General features: G+C 53.6%; 1 protein-coding gene across 2 annotated transcripts; it reads right to left on the reverse strand.

Moving 5' to 3' along the window:
- Positions 1-507: 507 nt before the first annotated feature.
- Positions 508-17,795, reverse strand: ELAVL3 (ELAV like RNA binding protein 3). Of its 2 annotated transcripts, none has more exons than XM_047777149.1 (7): positions 17,584-17,795; positions 8,859-9,078; positions 8,410-8,513; positions 4,876-5,029; positions 4,499-4,724; positions 3,408-3,446; positions 508-1,312 (listed from the first exon to the last, which is right to left on the reverse strand). In XM_047777149.1, exons 1-7 carry the CDS (start codon positions 17,590-17,592, stop codon positions 982-984), a joined length of 1,083 nt encoding a protein of 360 aa, XP_047633105.1. In that variant the 5' UTR covers positions 17,593-17,795; the 3' UTR covers positions 508-981. The 2 variants fall into 2 exon arrangements, with proteins under 2 accessions (XP_047633105.1, XP_047633104.1); XM_047777148.1 differs by having other exon boundaries at positions 508-1,333.
- Between the last annotated feature and the right edge of the window lie 1,416 nt (positions 17,796-19,211).

Raw genomic sequence — 19,211 nt, forward strand, 5'->3', positions numbered from 1 at the left:
GCCACCTCTACCCCCAGCCACATTTGCCCATGTCCACGTTCACTGTGGCCACATTTATGTAGCCCCAGGCTCTCTGGTCTTCTGTGTTTATCCACGTGTTTGTCTACATGTGTGAGTTGGGCCAAGGAGTTCCTGAGGCATGTCTCTGGGTCCGTCTGTGCTGTTGTGTGTCCCTGGGGAAGGGGGTGTGTGTGGGCGTGCCCCTGCGTGTCTTTGCGTGGCTGTGTTTCTCTGGCCCTGTGGACCCTCAGCCCCTAAGTCCTGCTCCCTGTCCCTGCCCCAGGTGGTAAACATAACCTGCCAAAATATTTTCTTTTTTTTTTATCTTTTTTTGTGGTTTTTTTTTTCAAGTTCAAGAATCCCCAGTAAAAATTCTCCACGAGGTCTTTTTTCCCTTTTTACAAAAATAGAGTTTTCTTCCCCTCCCACCCCCCCTTTTTTTTTCATTTTGTTTCTGTTTCCAGCCCCTCCCCCTGCTCCTCACATTCCACCGAGGGGCCTCTGGGCCAGGGATGACCACACCCCTCTATATTTCACTTTTTTGGGGATTTTTAAACCTGTTCCCCCTTCTCAGGCTCACCTAGGTGTTGGGGAGACCTGGGCCTGGGGGCCTGGGAGGGCACCCCCAGTGCCCCCCCAAGCCATCCATGGAGGGTGGTTGAGGGTGGGCTGGGGGCACATCTCTGCTTTCACTTTAGCCGAAAAAGGAAACAAAAACCTTCGCCATGAACAAAACCAAGACGAGAGAGTGAACAGCCCAGCCTGGGGAAAGGGGGGCAGGAGGACAGGGTGGGGGACCCCCAGGCACCCCCCCATTCCCTGCAGACCTTCCCACCAAGTGCTCACCCTGTGGCTTCTGCAGGGATGCGGGGCCCTCCTGCCGTCCGTGGTCTGCCTGCGCTGTCTCTCTCGGGCCCCTCTCTCTCTCTCTCTCCTTCTCTGTCTCTGCTGCCCGGGGAGGGTGGGGAGGGCGGCGGTGGCTCAGGCCTTGTGCTGTTTGCTGGTCTTGAAGGACACCTGCAGCACGCGCTCACCCAGACGGTAGCCATTGAGGCTGGCGATGGCCATGGCCGCCTCATCATAGTTGGTCATAGTGACAAAGCCGAAGCCCTTGCACTTGTTGGTGGTGAAGTCGCGGATGACCTTGACGTTGGTGACTGCCCCGAAGGGCCCAAATAGCTGCCATAGCACGCTCTCGTCCGCCTCCGGAGACAGGTTGTACACGAAGATGCACCAGCCGGCACCCGCCGCACCCCCGGACAGGCCCACACCCGCGAGGCCACTCATGCCGTCGATGGCGATGGGTGAGAACCTGGCGATGAGCGACAGGGGACTACTTTGGGGGTCACGCGGGCTCTGCCCTGACCCCCGGCATGCCCCCTGAGCATGCAGCGACTTTGGGACTGTGTGACCCTGCCAAGGCCCCTTGACCTCCGTGACCCCATCTGAAGACCCACACTCTGAGCCACTCTGAAACATCAGCCTCAGAGCTTCCTCCTGACCTGTAGCCCTGTCTTGACCTCTGACCCTCCCTGAATGTTAGGTCCTCACCCACGATCCTGCCCTGAGCCCTAATGCACCCCCTGGCCCGGTGACCTTGGGCTCTACCTGGTCTTTGGCTCTGTCAACCCTGACCCCTTCCCCACCCCTCAGCACCTCTTCTCACCCAACTCCTGCCCTTGTGCCCCCTCAGACCCCATCCCCCGACCCTGCCCCATTTTGCTCCACTGGCCACCCTGCCAGGAACAGGCCCACCCAGAAGGGCAGCGCCAGAACCAGGGTGCAAAAGTGGCCTTCAAGTGCCTCCCTCAGGTCTCAGCTGTCACCTCCTATGCTGACTCACAAAGTGGCCACCTCCTCCCTCTGGCCCTCTCTGGCCTTTAAATTAAATCGGATTAATTTAAATCAGATATTTATTCTTGGCTCCTTCTTCCCTGCAAGGTTTTGTTTTCTGGGTATCCCAGCCCAGAACAACTCCCAGCAGCATCAGTAGGCACTTGGGAGGGGTTTGCAGAGTGAAGAAATGAGTGAAAGGACAGAACTGATGCCACACCTTCCTGAGGCTCCTCCACTCAACTCAGGACCCCTGAACCCAAAGGGCCTGAGCTGTTCATTTGATCTCTGGGTTCGCTTCCTCCTCCCAGTCTTTGCACAAGCTGTTCCTGCTGCCAGGAACACCAGTTCTGCTCTGCCCCTGTCTCCTGAGTGATGTCTCCACTGGGTCCCCATCATCTGTCTCCTACTCCCTTTGCAGCCCAGATCACTGATCATCTGTCTCCTTCTCCTCTGGACTGAAATAAATAATGGCAGTAATAATAATTGCAAGAGCCACTGCCTTTTACTAAGCGAGCAGGCACTGTGTGCCAAGCATTGGGCTCAGTCAGCATCATTCCATCTCCACCAGGTACCAAGTCAGGCCACACTTGATCCCCACAAGGCAAGTGCCTGGCACTCAACATGTGCTCAGCAGCTCTTGATGCTATAAACATGGGGACCTTCACAAGGTCAGGAACATGGACAACATACTGGGGGGGCCTCAAGGTTCAACCTCAACTACGAGGCAGAAGGGGGCATTCTGTGACTCTCAGCAAAGATGATCAACAGTGGCCAGTGGGGGCGTAGCTGTAACCAAGTCAAGACTGCAGACTTTTCACTGGGATGGGGAGGGCCACAGGCAGGGTCCCCTGGGCCACGTTTCATAGTCACTCTTTGATAGTCCCCCAAAACTCTCTCTCTCTTCCTTCTTTCCTCTTCTTTCCTCCCTTCCTTTCTTTTCCTGTCTTTTTAGGGCCCCCTCACATCATATGGAAGTCCCCAGGCTAGGGGTTAAATGGGAGCTGCAGCTGCCGGCTTATGCCACAGCCACAGCAATGCTGGCTCCGAGCCATGTCTGTGACCTACACCGTAGCTCACGGCAACGCTGGATCCTTAATCCACTGAGTGGGGCCAGGGATCGAACCCACGTCCTCATGTATACTAGTCAGGTTCATTTCCGCTGAGCCAGGAAGGGAACTCCCTTTTTCTTTTTAAAAAATTTTTTATTTTTCTTTTTAGGGTCACACCTGTGGTATGTGGACGTTCCCAGGCTAGGGGTTGAACCTGAGCAGCAGCTGCTGGTCACAGCCACAGCAACACTGGATCCAAGCCTTATCTGCGACTTACAACACAGCTTGTCCCAACGCCAGATCCATAACCCACTGAGTGAGGCCAGGGATCGAACCTGCATCCTCATGTCCTCATGGATACTAGCTGGGTTCTTAATCTGACAAGCCACAAAGGGAACCCCTGGCAAATCTCTTAATGGCCATGCTCAGTCCTGGTAGTGAAGTAGGGGAGGGGTCCATCCGGGCAAGGGTCCAAGGAGGAATGTCGAGGGGCTGGGGGCAGCGGGGAGGGGGCACTATTACCTCTTGACTCCGTAGGCCATGTTGAGCAAATTGTCGAGCCTGTGGAGGCGGAAGAGGTGGTCACTGGTGGCTTCTGGGCACACCCCCCAGGCTGTGACGCCTGGCAGTCAGCCTGCCATCCCCGCCCCCACCTAGCAGTCCAGCAGCACCAGCCCTGCCCCCGCCCGCCTGCTCCCCGCCCGGCTGGACACCGCCTGGCACGGAACCGTGGTGGCTCGGGCACCGCCTCTTGCCTGCCCTGCCACTGCTCAGACTGCCCCGGCGTCCTCATCCTCCTTCTCCTGGCCACCCAACTGTGCTTGACTGCCCCCTCCCACCCAGGGTTTGGGTCCCCAGAAGGGAACTTTGGAGTCTCTTCTCCACATTGCCTGGACCAGCAGGGACAACGCTGCTCTAAGCCTTAGGGTCACCGTCTGTAAAACGGGGACAAGAAAAGCTCCACTCTCACGGGGTTGCTGTGCAGAAAAAGTAAGGGTACCTGGCCTGCAGGGAGCCCTCATGGAACGTGGCTGAAGAAACTGAGGTTCAGGCAGCCGGCGCCTTGTATCCAAGAAACAAGGGGGCAGTCAGGGCTGGACCCCGTCAGGTGATTCTAAAACTCTTTTTTTTTTTTTTTCTTGCCATTTCTTGGGCCGATCCCGCAGCATATGGAGGTTCCCAGGCTAGGGGTCAAGTCAGAGCTGCAGCTGCAAGGATCCAAGCCGCGTCTGCAACCTACACCACAGCTCACGGCAACGTTGGATCCTTAACCCCCTGAGCAAGGCCAGAGATCGAACCCCAAACCTCATGGTTCCTGGTCGGATTTGTTAACCACTGAGCCACGACGGGAACTCCTGATTCTAAAACTCTTGACGCCAATAATGCCACAGTGAACGGCACACACTGAGCACCTGCCCTATACAAGGGCCTGGCCTCAGCTGGCCTCATACGCCCCCATGTTTCGTCTTTGCTGCCCTCAGAAGCCTCAGAGTGGGCACCGCCCTGGTGTCTCCCTTGTGGGAATGGGGTGGGGTTCGGGAGGACAGCTGCTAGCCTAGGGCACGCGGCTAGCAGCTGGGGCATCTGGAGGGCAGGGAGCAGCAGGGGCTCACCGGAAGCGCTGTGTCTGATGGTGCAGGGGGCCTGCGTAGCGCCGGGCTGAGGACTGGTAGAGATGAGTGAGCAGGGCCTGCCCGGTCTTCTGACTTGGGTTGTTGGCAAACTTGACCGTGATGGGCTCGGCCGCGCCCAGCGGCTTCTGCCCGTTCAGTCCTTTGATGGCCTCCTCGGCCTCAATCCTTTTGTCAAAGCGGATGAATCCCACACCCCGAGAGACACCTGCCAGGGCGGGAGGACGTCATGGGGGTCCCGCCCCCTCCTGCGTGACCCCGCCCCCTCGCCGCCGCCATTTCCGGTTTCTCCATTCTTGTCCCTCCTCAGTGCCTTTGCCCAGCGCTCCCGCCAAGTGTGCCCTCCCCAGCAGCCTGACCTGTGACCTGGTCCACCAGGATGCGAGAAGTGATGATGCGGCCGTACTGGGAGAAGAGCTGCTCCATTTCTTTCTGGCTCATGGTCTTGGGGAGCCCGCTGACGTACAGGTTTGCATCCCGGATGGAGGCTGAGCTGGGTCTGGCGTAGGACACCTGAGGGAGGGGGGGTCAGGCGGACAGGGGTGAGGGCAAGAGCCATTTCACAGATGGGGAGGGTGAGGCCACATCCAAACCGCCACTGAGAGGCACAAATCCCTCATCTGTTTACTCAGTAAAAACTTTGAGTAGTCACCATGGGTGGTGGGTGGGGTCGAACAGGGCTTGAGGGAGGGGACATGGCCGTGGCCGAGACAACGTGGCCTGGCCTGCATAGAGCAGTGAGAGAGGGTTGGTCATCTGATGAGGTCAAAGGAACTGTGCTTCTAGGGTCACATGTCTCTCTGGGCACCTCAGGGACCCTCACCTCTTTAGCTCATGTTCTCAGGCTAGACATTCTATCAACAGCATTGACAGGACCCACTCCTTTGGAAAGTGAACCTGGGATGCAGGCCTTCTCTTCCCAACTACACTGGGTTCCTCAGATCTTTGGCCCCCAGCTCCACCCTGACAACTGCCAAATGTCTGTCCCCAACATGGGCCTTTCCCTGGAGCTGCACACCTATGTGACACCTCCAGGCACCCCACAAGGAGGCCTACTGAAGCGTCACACTCAGCAACCCCAGCTTGCCTAGTCATGGCAGTTCTGTCCTCCTGGGTGTTCAGGTCCCCAGCCTGTGGTTGTCCTCGAGGCCTCTATCACACCCACATCCAACCAACATCCATTCTGTCAGCTTCACCTTCCTCATCCAGCATTAACACACATCTCCCCACTTCCACTGCCCTCCCATTGCCCACTCAGACCAGTGCTGATTCCCCTGCCCCACCCTCGCCCTCTGCAGGCTGTTCACCCTACAGCTGCCAGGGGGCACCCGGGAGCATTTGAGCCAGGTCACATCCCTCTGCCTAGAAACCTCTGTGGCTCCCACCTTCCTCAGTGTTAAAATGCTTCCTATGGCCCACAAGGTCCTGCATGACCTGCCCCATCACCCGCCTCCCCTCATCTCTGTGCAGTGTCCCCCTCAATATCTCTGTTCCAGGCACATAGGCCTCTTCCATGTACCCCAGACACACCAGTTGTGTGCCCCCCTCAGGGCCTTTGCACTTGCTGTTTCTCTGGGCTTGCAACTCTTCCTCACCTTTCTTCTCCAGGTCAATATCCTCCCTGTCCTCTCTCATCTGAATTTGGCCCGTCCTCCACCCTTAGCCCCATTTCTCTCTCTCAGAGCACTTCTCTCAGTTGTGAATTAGACACGTTTCAGTTCCATCCTTCGATTCATGTCAGTAATTATGGTCCAGCCCAACAATGAAACTCTCTGCAGCTGTTTAAAAAATGGTGGACATGTATATTTATTTCCCCAGAAACAGTGGTGAGTATTGTAAAGTGGGGGAAAGAAAAGTCCATTTACAGAGCAGCGAGTATTGTGTGACCCCATCTCATTGTGTGTTTATCAGTGTCCTGGCAACGCGGTCTGGAGGGCCCACCCCCAAATGGTAACAGGGTGACTTAGAGCTGGCAGAGGCAGGGGTGGGGTGGGGGGTGTGAGGTGGAATTAACTCCTTTCTCTTATTTCTGTCGATGTCTATTTTCTCTTTCTTCCAAATTAACCTCTGGGTAGAAAGGGGTCACTGTCAAGGGTCTGGCTTTTGTTTGGGGCGGTGTGTTATGAGGGCATATTGCTTCGTTAGAAATAACTAATTAAAAACCTAACAAAGTGAATAAATTGGGCCAAGGGTGGATGGGGGTGAGGGTGCTCATGGGGTGGGGGTAGGGGGATTCTAATTGATGCAATTGTGCGCACCTGGGGTCCCCCAGAAAAAACGACAAACACCACAGCTGCTATTATTTCTGTAATAATTAAAACCCACGGTCATGTATATGACAGTTTCTACTCTCCCTCTGCCCATGGGGCTGTGAGTTTTGAGGGGCGAGGACTTGCTGATGGATTGGAGCTGAGTTCCTAGGTGGGCCTTTGGGGTCAGGGGTCATCTTCAGGAGCCTGTCTCATTCTTCCAAGATGTGGGCCGACCCAGGTCCCTCACAGGTATGGGCTCCTCCCCCACTTCCTCACCTGGATGGGACCTGGCACACGACAGGTGGCTGGAAATATCACGGGCAGAATCTGCTGGAAAACCTAGTCAGGACCAACCACACAACACTGCTGTCCAGGTGTACACACACACACACACACACACACACACACGGCCTTACTGAGATACCCACTACATAACCATGGGACTACACCAGCAGGATGGTGACACCAGGCCACTACCACATTCACAGCAACTCTGGGGGTCTTGGATTATCATACTAAGTCACAGAGCAACACACCTGTCACACTACCACACAAGCCCTCAGTGTTACATATGTTCCACCCTGAATGGGGTACAGGTAGACACACCCACACAATTTCACTATGCTATACAAACACTCTGTCACAGCCAGACATACCCACTCAGCTCCATGAGGTCACAGCTGGAGTTGCAGTGTGTCACAAAGCCCTGTCAAATAAACACTACATCTCATAAGCACTTAATGACACACCCAGAGTCTATAATAGCCAGACTCAAAGGATGTCAGCCACTCACATAGCCATGGGGACCCACAAATACTGTGTCACACACACACACAGTGGCCCTCAGGGTCATTTCATCACTAGGGTCCACCTTCACGCCTGGGGGACTTCTGGGTCTACTTGATATGGAGGGACCCATCAGGCCCTCCTTGGCCTCCCCATCAGGGAGAGGATAAGATTCCTGCACCTCTGTTCCCATGGTGAAGTGGGGGCCAGATGGGCATCCTCCCCAACCCAGCCTCCCCCAGGATTCAGGAGCAGATTTGTGGGGCGGAGTCCAGACAGGCGAACCTAGAGAGGGAGTTTCCATGGAGATCCCCCCCAGGGAACTTGGGCTGCAGGGTCCCAGCTGCAGCTGCTGAGGGGGGAGGTCATGGGGGGAGGGGCATTGCACAAAGGTGGGGGAGGGGCCCACCCCTAATCCCACCCTCCTAGACCCTAGTTAGTCTCCAGATGGCAGATGGGCCCCACCCCTCCCCCATTTCCATGACAAAGGCAGGCAGGGGGTTGCCCACTGGACCCTGGTCACTTTCTCCTACTGCTAAGGGGGTGGGTACTTCCAGGGCTTGGCTGACTCTTTGAGTGGCCAGATAATGTAAGACTGATCATCTCCCAATTGACAAGTGAGGAAACTGAGGTTCAGGGAGGTGGAGCCATTGCATCCCCAACATTCAGAATGCTTTTGGGGAGTGATTGAACCCCTTAGGGGATGAGCCATGGAGGAGGATAGATGGCAGTAGCAGTGTCTAGGGAGGGTAAGGCCTTGGCGGTTGGGTGGCAGTGAAGGTCAGTCCAGGTAATAAAGAGGAAATGAGCACATCTAGATGGGAAGTCACAGGGACGGGGAATGAGGGCGCTGACCTTGATGGTCTTCGTCTGCAGTTTGAGGCCGTTGAGGGTGTTGATGGCTTTGTCTGCATCGTTGGGGTCAGAGTAGTTCACAAACCCGTAGCCGAGGCTCTGCCCTGCAGGCAGGACCAGGACGATGACCTCCCTGCCAGAGTCCTCCCAGACCCAGGCCTGAGGGGCTGACTACCACCCTCAAGGTTATGAGAACTAAGATTACACCCTTATCTGTTCCCCTACCACCCTGTCCCCGGGACACCTCAGATCCCTCAGGGACCCACCTGCTCCCATCACCTTCCACCTGGGGTCATACCTGTCTCCCCATCACACCACAGACTTCCCCAGGGTTCCATTAGCCCCTATCACCTCCTATCTGGGGTCATACCTGTCTCCACACCACACCTGTACTCCTGAAGCTACCACCTCTGTCCCCTACCCCCGCCCCCACCTGCCAGCAGCCACACCTGTGATTTTGTCCCGAACCAACTTGCAGGACTCAATGTCGCCAATGCTGCCGAAGAGGCTCTTGAACTCATCCTGGGTCATGTTCTGGGGCAGGTAGTTGACAATGAGGTTGGTCTTGCTGTCATCAGTGGCTCCGTTTGTCCCAAGGAGTGGCCCGTTGGGCAGGGCTGGGCCGGCTGGGCCCCCCGCCACCTGAGACTCCATAGCCCCGAGTATCTGCTGAAGACAACAGGCCGCACCTGCTCACGGCCCAGTCCCTACACCAGGGACCAGTGGGAGTGAGGAGGAGCTCCGTGGTGATAGATCTGTCAAGTCTGATATGGGCTTGAACATGTGGTGGAGATTTTATTCTTATAGTCCCCTCCACTGCTTGAGCACTTTACATGTGGTTTTACTGTGAAATAATACATATATAAATGCCACATGTCTATTTACATGGATGTTTACCTGTTTGTCTAAAACATGCCTGTATTTTTAGCATAATGAAATGAATACTTTTGTCTTCAAAATAAGAATTTAAACTTTTTTTTTTTTGCTTTTTAGGGCCCCACCCACGGCATATGGAGGTTCCCAGGCTGGGGTCTAATTGGAGGTCCAGCTGCCAGCCTATGCCACAGCCACAGCAACACCAGATCTGAGCCACGTGTGCGACCTACACCATAGTTCATGGCAATGCCAGATCCTTAACCCACTAAGTGAGGCCAGGGATCAAACCTACAACCTCATGGTTTCTATTGGATTTGTTTCTGCTGTGCCACGATGAGAACTCCAGAATTTAAACATTTTTATTAGCTTTGAAGCCTTCATAATCCCATCCCTGACCATATATTTCCTTCCTCCCACCAAAGGTAATTCCTATCCTAAATATATTAATATTACTTTTGCTGCATGCATAATTTTCCAACTAGGCATTTACTTCCCAAACTTTTTCCACTGAGCTATTTTGGGTTTTTTATGTATAACATAAAAACATCTGCAAATATGACAGTTTTATTGCTTTATCTCCAATCTTTACCTGTTATTTTTCTTATCTTATTGCAGAGGTTACAATGTGATAGTGGCGTATGTATTCTTGCTTTAAACATTTCATAACTAAATGTGATGTTTACTATATTTTGTAGATGGCTTTTATCAAGAATGGTTAATTTTATTTCTTGTATCCTAACAAGATATTTTTATTTTTATTTTTTTCTAACAAGATATTTTTATTTATTTATTTATTTATTTATTTGGTCTTTTTGCCATTTCTTGGGCCGCTCCCACGACATATGGAGGTTCAGAGGCTAGGGGTCGAATTGGAGCTACAGCCACCAGCCTACGCCAGAGCCACAGCAACGCTGGATCCGAGCCGTGTCTGCAACCTACACCACAGCTCACGGCCACGCCGGATCGTTAACCCACTCAGCAAGGGCAGGGACCGAACCCGCAACCTCATGGTTCCTAGTCGGATTTGTTAACCACTGCGCCACGACGGGAACTCCAAGATATTTTAAAATTTTTGTTTCTTTTTTAAAAAGTTTATGTTTTTGTTTTTACGAAATTTTTTTAAAGAATGGATATTGAATTTTATTGAATGTCTTTTTCTACATCTATTGAAATTATTTTTTGCTTTAATGTGTTAATATCATTGATTACATTAAGTTAACTTTCCTAAGCTAAAGTTGGTCATGTTGCAGTTTTGTTTATATACATTGTTTGATTTTTTTTTTTTTTCCCCATGCCTGTGGCTTGTGGAAGTTCCTGGGCCAGGCACTGAACCTGTGCCATAGTAACAACCCCAGCCGCTACAGTGACAGTGCTGGATCCTTAACCCACTGTGTTACAAAGGAATTCCTACATTGCTTGATTTGATTTGCAAAAAATAAAAATAAAAAATAAAAAAAGAATTTTTTGGAGTTCCCATCTGGTGCAGCAGAAATGAATCCGACTAGGAGTCATGAGGTTGCGGGTTTGATCCCTAGCCTTACTCAGTGGGTCAAGGATCTGGTGTTGCCATGAGCTGTGGTGTAGGTCACAGATATGGCTCGGATCTGATGTTGCTGTGGCTGTGGTGTAGGCCAGCAGCTACAGCTCCAATTAGACCCCTAGCCTGGGAACCTCCATATGCTGCAGGTGCGGCCCTATAAAGAAAAAAAGACCGGAAAAAAAAAAAAGATTTTTTTCCCCCACACTCACAGCATGCAGAAGTTTCTGTGCCAGGGATGGAACCCTCACCACAGCAGTGACAGCATTGGATCCCTAGCCTGCTGAGCCACAAGGGAACTTCTGATTTGCCATGTTTTTTGATGGTTCTTTGTTTAGAATTTTTGACCTCTATGTTCAAGAAAAATATGCTTTTATACATTTTTTTTGGATATGTGTGCAGTGGCTTGATGTGGCTTGATGTAATATCTCAGCTCCCAGACCAGGTATTGAACCTGGGCTATAGCAGTGAAAATGTAGAAACCTAACCACTAGACCACCAGGCAACTCCCCCAAAATATGCTTTTTAAAAATATAATTCACACAAAGGCTCAGGTAGAAGTTAATGTAGGCTATGACAAATGAGCAATCTGAGGCTCAGAGATGTTAAGGAACATGTTGAAGTCACACAACATATCAGTGATGGCCCTGAAAGGCAAATGCAGACCTGTCTAGACCTGAAGACTACTCTTTCATTCTCTGACTATGACAGTCAATCAGGCAGGTACCATTCTGACAGCTCATCACTGTATGTCCTTGGATTTGCTGTGGTTCACTTTGCTGAAAACTCAAAAACAATTAATAATGGCTAACTTTTTTTCTTGTCTTTTTAGGGCCACACCCATGGCATGTGGAAGTTCCTAGGCTAGGAGTCGAATCGGAGCTCCAGCTGCTGGCCTACACCACAGCCACAGCAACATGGGATCTGAGCTGTGTCTGTGACCTACACCACAGCTCACAGCAAGGCCGGATCCTTAACCCACTGAACAAGGCCAGGGATCGAACCTGCCTCCTTGTGGATCCTAGTCGGGTTCATTAACTGCTGAGCCATGAAGAGAACTCTCAATAATGGCTTTTTTAACGGCCATGTAGAGAAGAATTTTAAAGCCACATCTGGGCTGGGCTTGATTGGTATTGTGTGCCACAGGGACGGGAAGGTAAAGTGGCTGGCATTTCTTTAAGTCTTCTCCTATGGCAAAGTTGGTTAATAGGTTGCCCTTATGTGTAAACCCAAATAGATTGGTAGGGTCTTCCTAGAAGTATGAATTAGGAAGGATTTAAAGTCATATTCAGTTTCAGCAGTGGAAAGACCACTGTAATTGATTAGCAATGTCTGTTTTGGCCACAGAAAGAGCCAGCAGGTACACATCATCTCAGCCATCCCTGCACCAAAATGCAATAACATAATTGTTCCCAAATATTGGGCATACTGTGTGCCAGGCACAGAGCAAAGCCGTCTGCAGGCAGTGTTTCTTCTTCACAACAACTCTGAAAAGAGGGGTTTTTTATTTCTTCCCACTCCACAGACACGATGGACTAAATCCTTATATCCTCCAAATTTATATGCTGAAACCTTTATCCCCGATGTGTTGGTATTTGGATGTAATTAGGTCATGAGGGTGGAGCCTTATAAAAAGGGACAGGAGAGAGATGATTTCTCTCTCCACCATGTGAGGACACAGTGATAACACAGCTTGTCTGCCAACCAGGAAGCAGGCACTGACCAGGAACTGAATCAGCTCACACCTTGATCTTGGACTTCCCAGACTCCAGAATTATGAGAAATAGATGTTTGCTGTTTGAGCTACCCAGTTTATGGTATTTTAGTCAGCCCGAGCTGACTAAGACAACAGATGAGGAAATTGATATTCAGAGACGTTTGAAAAATTACCGGCGATTATGCAGCCTATAAATGGTGAAGCTCATCTGTACATGAGCTTTTCTGGTTGAGAGTCTGTATTTCTAACTTCCACTGACAATCAAGACTAGTGCTGGCTCTAACATTTCCCAGCTGTGTGTCCTCAGGGAGGCTACTTAACACTTCTGGACCTCTCCTCCACTTTGTTGCAAACTCCAAATTACTGATAGTGACCAGAGAATGATCTAAAGCGAATTGTAGGTGTGGCTGGAAAGCATTCTGGGGTCTGTAGCCATGTCTGCCATAGACATAGTCACGGGAAATGAAAGTAGCTTGTCATGTCCAATAGATATGCCTCCTGATGTTATCAATCATCTGGCTCCATTGACACCTATCGAGTCAGGTACCAGGCATGTGTGAAGTGCTGCAAGGCATCATTTCACTTATTTCTCCCAACAGTTTTTTTCCTTTTTTGTTTTTTTTTTTTTTTTTAGGGCCACACCCGTAGCATGTGGAAGTTCCCAGGCTTGGGGTCAAATTGGAGCTATAGCTGCTAGTCTACACCACAGCCACAGGAATGCCAGATCCCAGCCGCGTCTGCAACCTACACCACAGCTCACGGCAACTCCAGATCCTTAATCCGCTGAGCGAGGCCAGGGATCACACTCGCATCCTCATGGATCCTAGTCGGGTTTGTTAACCTCTGAGCCACAAAGGGAACTCCCTCTCCCAACAGCTTTTGAAAGATGACAACACACAGGAAACAGCTTAGAGATGCTGGGTGATATGAATGGGGAACTCTATTTCAAACGTGAATATGTTGGATTTCAGAGCTGTTTTTAATGACTGGCCAATATATTTGGGGCAGCTCTGCCACCTTAGAGCTGTATGTCCTCAGGGATAATCTTAGGTCTTCTTTGGGTTTCTGCTTCCTTTTCTTTTTTTGGGGGGGGGGTGGTTCTTCTTAGGGCCACACCCAAGACATATGGAAATTCCCAGGCTAAGGGTTGAATTGGAGCTGTAACTGCTGGCCTATACCACAGCCACAGCAGTGCCAGATCCGAGCTATGTCTGTGATATACACCACAGCACAAGGCTATGTTGGATCCTTAACGCACTGAGCAGGGCCAGGGATTGAACCCGTCGTCATGGGTACTAGTCAGGTTCGTTACTGCTGAGCCATTTATTCTTATTTACAGGATAGCAGAGGGTCAACACCCCTGCACCTCCATTTGGCTGGGAGTGACTATCTGGGGAGCTGCTGAGGATTATTCTGAAGCCACATCCAGGCTCACCAGGAACACAAACTGTACGGATGAACAGTGTCTGCCACAGGTGTCTGAAATAAAGCAGTAATGTGCAGGCCACATATTGCATCCTGATCTTGTAACATTAATACTTTACTAATAAATGGCCATGTATTGAGGGCCTGCTATATGCCAATTTAATTTTTTTAACTGTATGGCTGCACTCATGGCATATGGAAGTTCCCAGACCAGGGACTGAATCGAGCCACACCTGTGGCCAGATCCTTTAAACCACTGTGCTCAGCCAGGGATGGAATCAGCACCTCCACAGCAACCTGAGTTGATGCAGTTGTATTCTTAATCCACTGCACCACATTGGAAACTCCCAGACAAAATTCTTTTTTTTTTTTTTTTTTTGTCTATTTGTTATTTCTTGGGCCGCTTCCGCGGCATATGGAGGTTCCCAGGCTAGGGGTCGAATCGGAGCTGTAGCCACCGGCCTACACCAGAGCCACAGCAACACGGAATCCCGAGTCTGCAACCTACACCACAGCTCACGGCAACGCCGGATCGTTAACCCACTGAGCAAGGGCAGGGACCGAACCCACAACCTCATGGTTCCTAGTCAGATTCGTTAACCACTGCGCCACGACGGGAACTCCCAAAATTCTTTATGTGAAAATTTCCAGGCAATTCTCCCAACAATGAATGTTATGGGACTCTTCTCCATTTAACAGAGGAGAAAACTTAATCTCATTGAAAGAGGGGGGCTTTGCACAAGGTTGGGTAGCATATAGAAGATGGACCAAGAATTCAAATCCAGCATTTAGACTCCAGAGCCCTCTCTCTTAATGAGAAGGCCAAAATAACCTGCCTCTCTGGGCTTCTGTTGCACCGCTAAAGATGTGGCACAGAGGTCCTTCATGTATGGGGAGATGGAGTCTGCATTCCTGTCTGGGCTTAGTAAATTAGAGTTCTGTGATTGGTTGATAATGTCTGCTATGGGAGCCAGCAAAGCAGTCAGCAGTACACAAGCCACTGTTTCAGGACACACCAGATTCCAATTTTGGCAGCCTTATTACATGCCAGGCACCGAACACATGCAGTTTCCATTCCCTTCCCACAACCACACTGAAAGCTGGAGATATATCCATTTCTCAGATGGAGAAATTGAGGGTGAAAGGGACCTGTGCCTTGCCAGGATGACAGGGGGAAGTGCCAGTGATGGTGTTAGGTTTGACCTCTTGATCTGATGACCCCAGAACCTATAGGATTACTGGTTCTCCACCTCTGGAAATGCTGTCCTTAACTGGGATGGGGTTAAGAGGTGACTGGGGGGTTCCCACTCAGGTTCTTGAGGACCAGCCTGCTAATTTCACCACCACCTCATCTCCCTCCCATCTGTGCCAGAGCTTAGAGGGATCAGTGTCGCATTTCCTCCAAGGCTGAGCCGGCTGAGCTGCTAATAGGGATCGGATTGGTGGAGGCCACACCCGCCCTGCTTCAGTGCACAGCAAATGCATGGCCTAGGATGACACAGGGAACACAGGGACCTTTGAGGGCTGTCCAGGACAGGGATGAAGTGAAGTCAGAAGAGAGGAAGGCAGATCAAAGACAGATAGACTCTGAGTTGGAGCAAGGAAACCTTTGCTTCCTCTCTCCACCTCTCTTGCTGGGTCTCTCCCTTTCTGTTTCTCTTTCCTTCTTTTCCCCTCAGTTTCTCTCTCTTCTCCTCTGCCCCCATCTCTCCCCTCTGCACACTTCTCTATCTCCCCCTCCCTCTTTCTCCAATTCTTATGCACCATTGTACATACATGTGATATATGGTTTTCACAGTCAACATACCTGGGGTCACTTGCTGTGTCAGACCCCCTTGGTCCCCAGTGGTGCCTCTGGCCTTAAGTCATAGTGACAGATGCCTGGGTACTGTCTGACAATAGGGCATTGAATGGCTATGCATGGTAAGGCTGGACCACCACGTGGTGCTAATTGAGCCTCCTACTTCTGGGCCCTTCTCCCTCCATATAGGGCCCTCACTGTCTCAACTCATTCCTTCACTTCTTCCCAGTCTGTCCCCATCGTGGGTCTCTGCCAGATCACACTTCATCAGAGGTGACCAGGACTCTGCGAGCTTCAAGGCCCTTGTGTGACCTCTGACCACACCCTCTCCCTTTTGTGCATTAGCTTCTCTTTTTCAAATGAGGGCCCAGGTCAGAGCAATGGATGCTGGACTGTTGTAGGGGTACTGAGAGTCCGCAGGAGGCCTCATGCACGTTTCTGGACTTGAGTGAGCAGCGAGAGGCACAGAGGAAGAAGAAGCAGGCCTGAAATCACACAGCAGAAAAAGCAGGCCTCTCTTAGGCCTCCTTTCTCAGAGCCAGGTGGGCGGGTCCCAGGATCCAGCAGGGGAGAGGCCCAGGCACGGAGGGAGTGCTAAGCATCCCTCCACTCACTATGCTCGCTACTACTCGAAAAAGAGGTCCAGAAAGAGACACAGTGTACAGAGACACACACAGAGACCCGAGAAACAGAAAGAGCGGAAGAAGGAGGCCCGGGCGCCGGGACCAGACAAAGGACGCTCGGCGGCGCGGGGAGCGGAGTCGCGCGGTGGGGGCAGGGGTGGAGCCGGGGTGGGGCTAGGCTTGGCCAACCCCGCCCCCGTGATACGCCTGGGCTGCGGAGTGGAAATCCGAGGGCTCGGGCGAGGCCGGGCCCTCGGGGCCCCAGGGGCGTGGCCTAGATGGGCGGGGCAGGGGCGTGGTTAGGAAGGGCGTGGTCGGGCGTGGCTGCGCACTCGGGAGCTGACCAGCTCAGTGGCTGCTGAAAGCACCGGGCGCTGGACGAGTGGCGCCGGCAGGCGGGCGGGCGCTCTCAAGGTCACCCCGCGGCCCAGAGCTCTGGCGGGGTGGGTCGCCTAGACATGGCCTAGGGGGCCTGCCTAAGTCCCTTACCCCATCCCCTGGGGGGCGGGGGCTCAGGAGCCTCGGAGCACCCCCCCCTCCCGCGGGCTCTCCTTTCCCCTCCCCCTCCCCGCAGCCTGAGGCGCCCGCGCGAGGCTACGGCCCGCGAAGAAGCGCCGAGAAACAAAGGGACGCGGCGGCAGTGGCGGCGGGCCCGCGGGGCCTCCGGGCGCGCCCCCTCCTCTCCCCTCCCCGCTTGCCGCAAGGTCGACGGGCTCGAGGACAAGACGCCCGGCTTCCGGGCGCGGTCGAGGCCCAGGGCGCGCGATCCGACGCCACCCCTTCCCTGGGGCTCTTGGGGACTACTTGCCGCCTTATCCTGGCCCAGCACCAGTGACTGGGGCCCTGCGTTTGTCTGGGAGGCCTGCTGGGTCCGGGCCTGGATGGAGGATGCCTCCTCCGCCGCGGCGGCCCCTCCCCCATCAGGCCTGATGAAGGGGGGGCAACCTGTCCCCAGGGAGCCGTAGGATGGCCCCCGAATCGCAGCTCGGTTCCCTAAGGCCTCTCACGCCAGACTCTGAGCGCCCACAGCACTTTGGGCGCGGTCCTGCCCACTCTCAGGCCCCGAGGCTCGGTTCTACCCCCCCCCACCCGGGCCTAGCTAGGCCTGGTCCTACCCCCCCATCTCCATCTCCTCGGAGCCTGTGCCTAAACACTTTCCGACCAGGTTCCCTCTCAGCGACAGGAGAATACCTACAGTGACCATTCTTGTGTGCCCGGCGGGCGCGGTCCGTGTTGAGGGCGGCTCCGGGGGTCGTGCACTCCTTGGGGGGCGCTCGATTCTCACGCCGGGGTCCTGCCCGGGCGGCCTCTGGTGCGGCCGCTGCAGAGGTCTCGGTGAGGGCAGCGGCTCCCTCGAGGGCCGGAGACGGGCCCGAGCCCGGGTACGCGCGCGCGGATAACCGGGCCCCGGGGTGGCCTGCGGACAGCAGGGGATGGAAAGAGGGAGCGGGCGCGGGATTGAGAACGCCCCCTGCGCGGCCCCGCGGGGCCCGGGGAGCTTGCGCTTCCCGACAGAGATCGCGGCGCTCTGCCTTTCGCCGCCGCCCCTCCGCCCGGCCTGTCCAGTCCCCGGTGTTCAGTCCTCTCCCCTCGCCCGCCCTCCCTCCCTCCCTCCTGCCCGCGCTGCGCGCTCCGCGCTCTGGGCCGCGCCGCCGCCGCCCCCAGCCCTTTATAGCAGCAGCTGCTAGCGCCGGCGTCTCTTATTGGCTGTGGCAACGGAGCCCCGCCTCCTCGCGGCGCCCGACGGCGCGGCAGGTGGAAGCGAGCGCGCGCTGACCAGGAATCCGCACTCGCAGAAAGCGCATCCTGGGGGCTCGGGTTGCCAGGTTTGGGGCCTTTTGCTCTCATGCATCCTGCTTCCAGCGTTAGAGCCCCTTCTTGGGCTGACTTTCTGCCCAGAAGACAGGAAGGGTTCCCCTCTGTCCAGCACCCGGAACTGGAGGAGCAAAGAGGGTGAGGGCCTTATTTGTACTACCTTCAGGAGGTACTGTTCCCGGGAGAGGGCTGGAGAGGGATGAGGAATTTCATCCTTCAATACTTCAATGGGCAGAAACCCGTGTCCCCAGATTTGGAGGGCAACAGGTGTAGTCTCAAGAGCAAGGGAGGAGGGTGAGTGGGCTGGGACCTAGTCTGCTCGCATAAAGAACTGGGATCCTGTGGATTTTGAGAGATCTAGGTGTCTCTAGGGTTCAAAAGAGGGGGCGGGTAATAGGCACCCTACAGTGCAGCGGGACGCAGCATGGCTCCAAAGGGGATGAAGTTTGGGGTTCCGGGCAAACCCCGCTGGTCCCCTACCGACCCGGGAAACCATAGGTCCTCCTCGGTCCCCCAAAACTTCGAGTGGATGGTTCTTCCATGAAAATATCCTGGCTTCTGGGGCTTGTGATTGGTCCGCCTGTAGAGTTGTGTTACCTCTCTGATAGAGGGGCATCTGGCCTTTATCTCAGGCGATAGAGGGTGGCGCAATCTCCTTTGGAGCGCAGGCACAATCGCACGTTTTTGTCGGTGCGGCCATAAGGCGCGAGTTGTTCTCAGTAGAGCACTAGGGGCGCCTTCGAGTGAGGCTTCAGCACCACAGACAGCGGTCCGACGGCCCTGCCCCAGCGCGGCTGGAAGGGTAGCCCGGGTCTTCTAACAGGAGAGTCGCAGTCTAAACCCGATCCTTGTCCCTGCACGCCCTTTTAGACTCCACACTGTCCGAGAGTACCCTCAAACCTAGCGTGGAGAGCTTAATTTGACCAATCAGAGATGGCCTTCAAGAGGACCAATTGAGGAAAGATGCCTTCGAGATTGAGCCAATGGGAACGCGCGCGGCAGAGAGCC

Source organism: Phacochoerus africanus, chromosome 4, assembly GCF_016906955.1.
Source record: "Phacochoerus africanus isolate WHEZ1 chromosome 4, ROS_Pafr_v1, whole genome shotgun sequence".
In the NCBI taxonomy this organism is placed as follows: Eukaryota; Metazoa; Chordata; class Mammalia; order Artiodactyla; family Suidae; genus Phacochoerus; species Phacochoerus africanus.

Excerpts from the sequence above, each read along its gene's own strand:
- ELAVL3 (XM_047777148.1), bottom strand. Across the intron at positions 3,447-4,498 it reads CATCAGACACAGCGCTTCCG|GCTCGACAATTTGCTCAACA; the intron begins GTGAGCCCCTGC and ends CCGCCTCCACAG. Across the intron at positions 1,334-3,407 it reads ATGGCCTACGGAGTCAAGAG|TCCCCTGTCGCTCATCGCCA; the intron begins GTAATAGTGCCC and ends CCCCCAAAGTAG.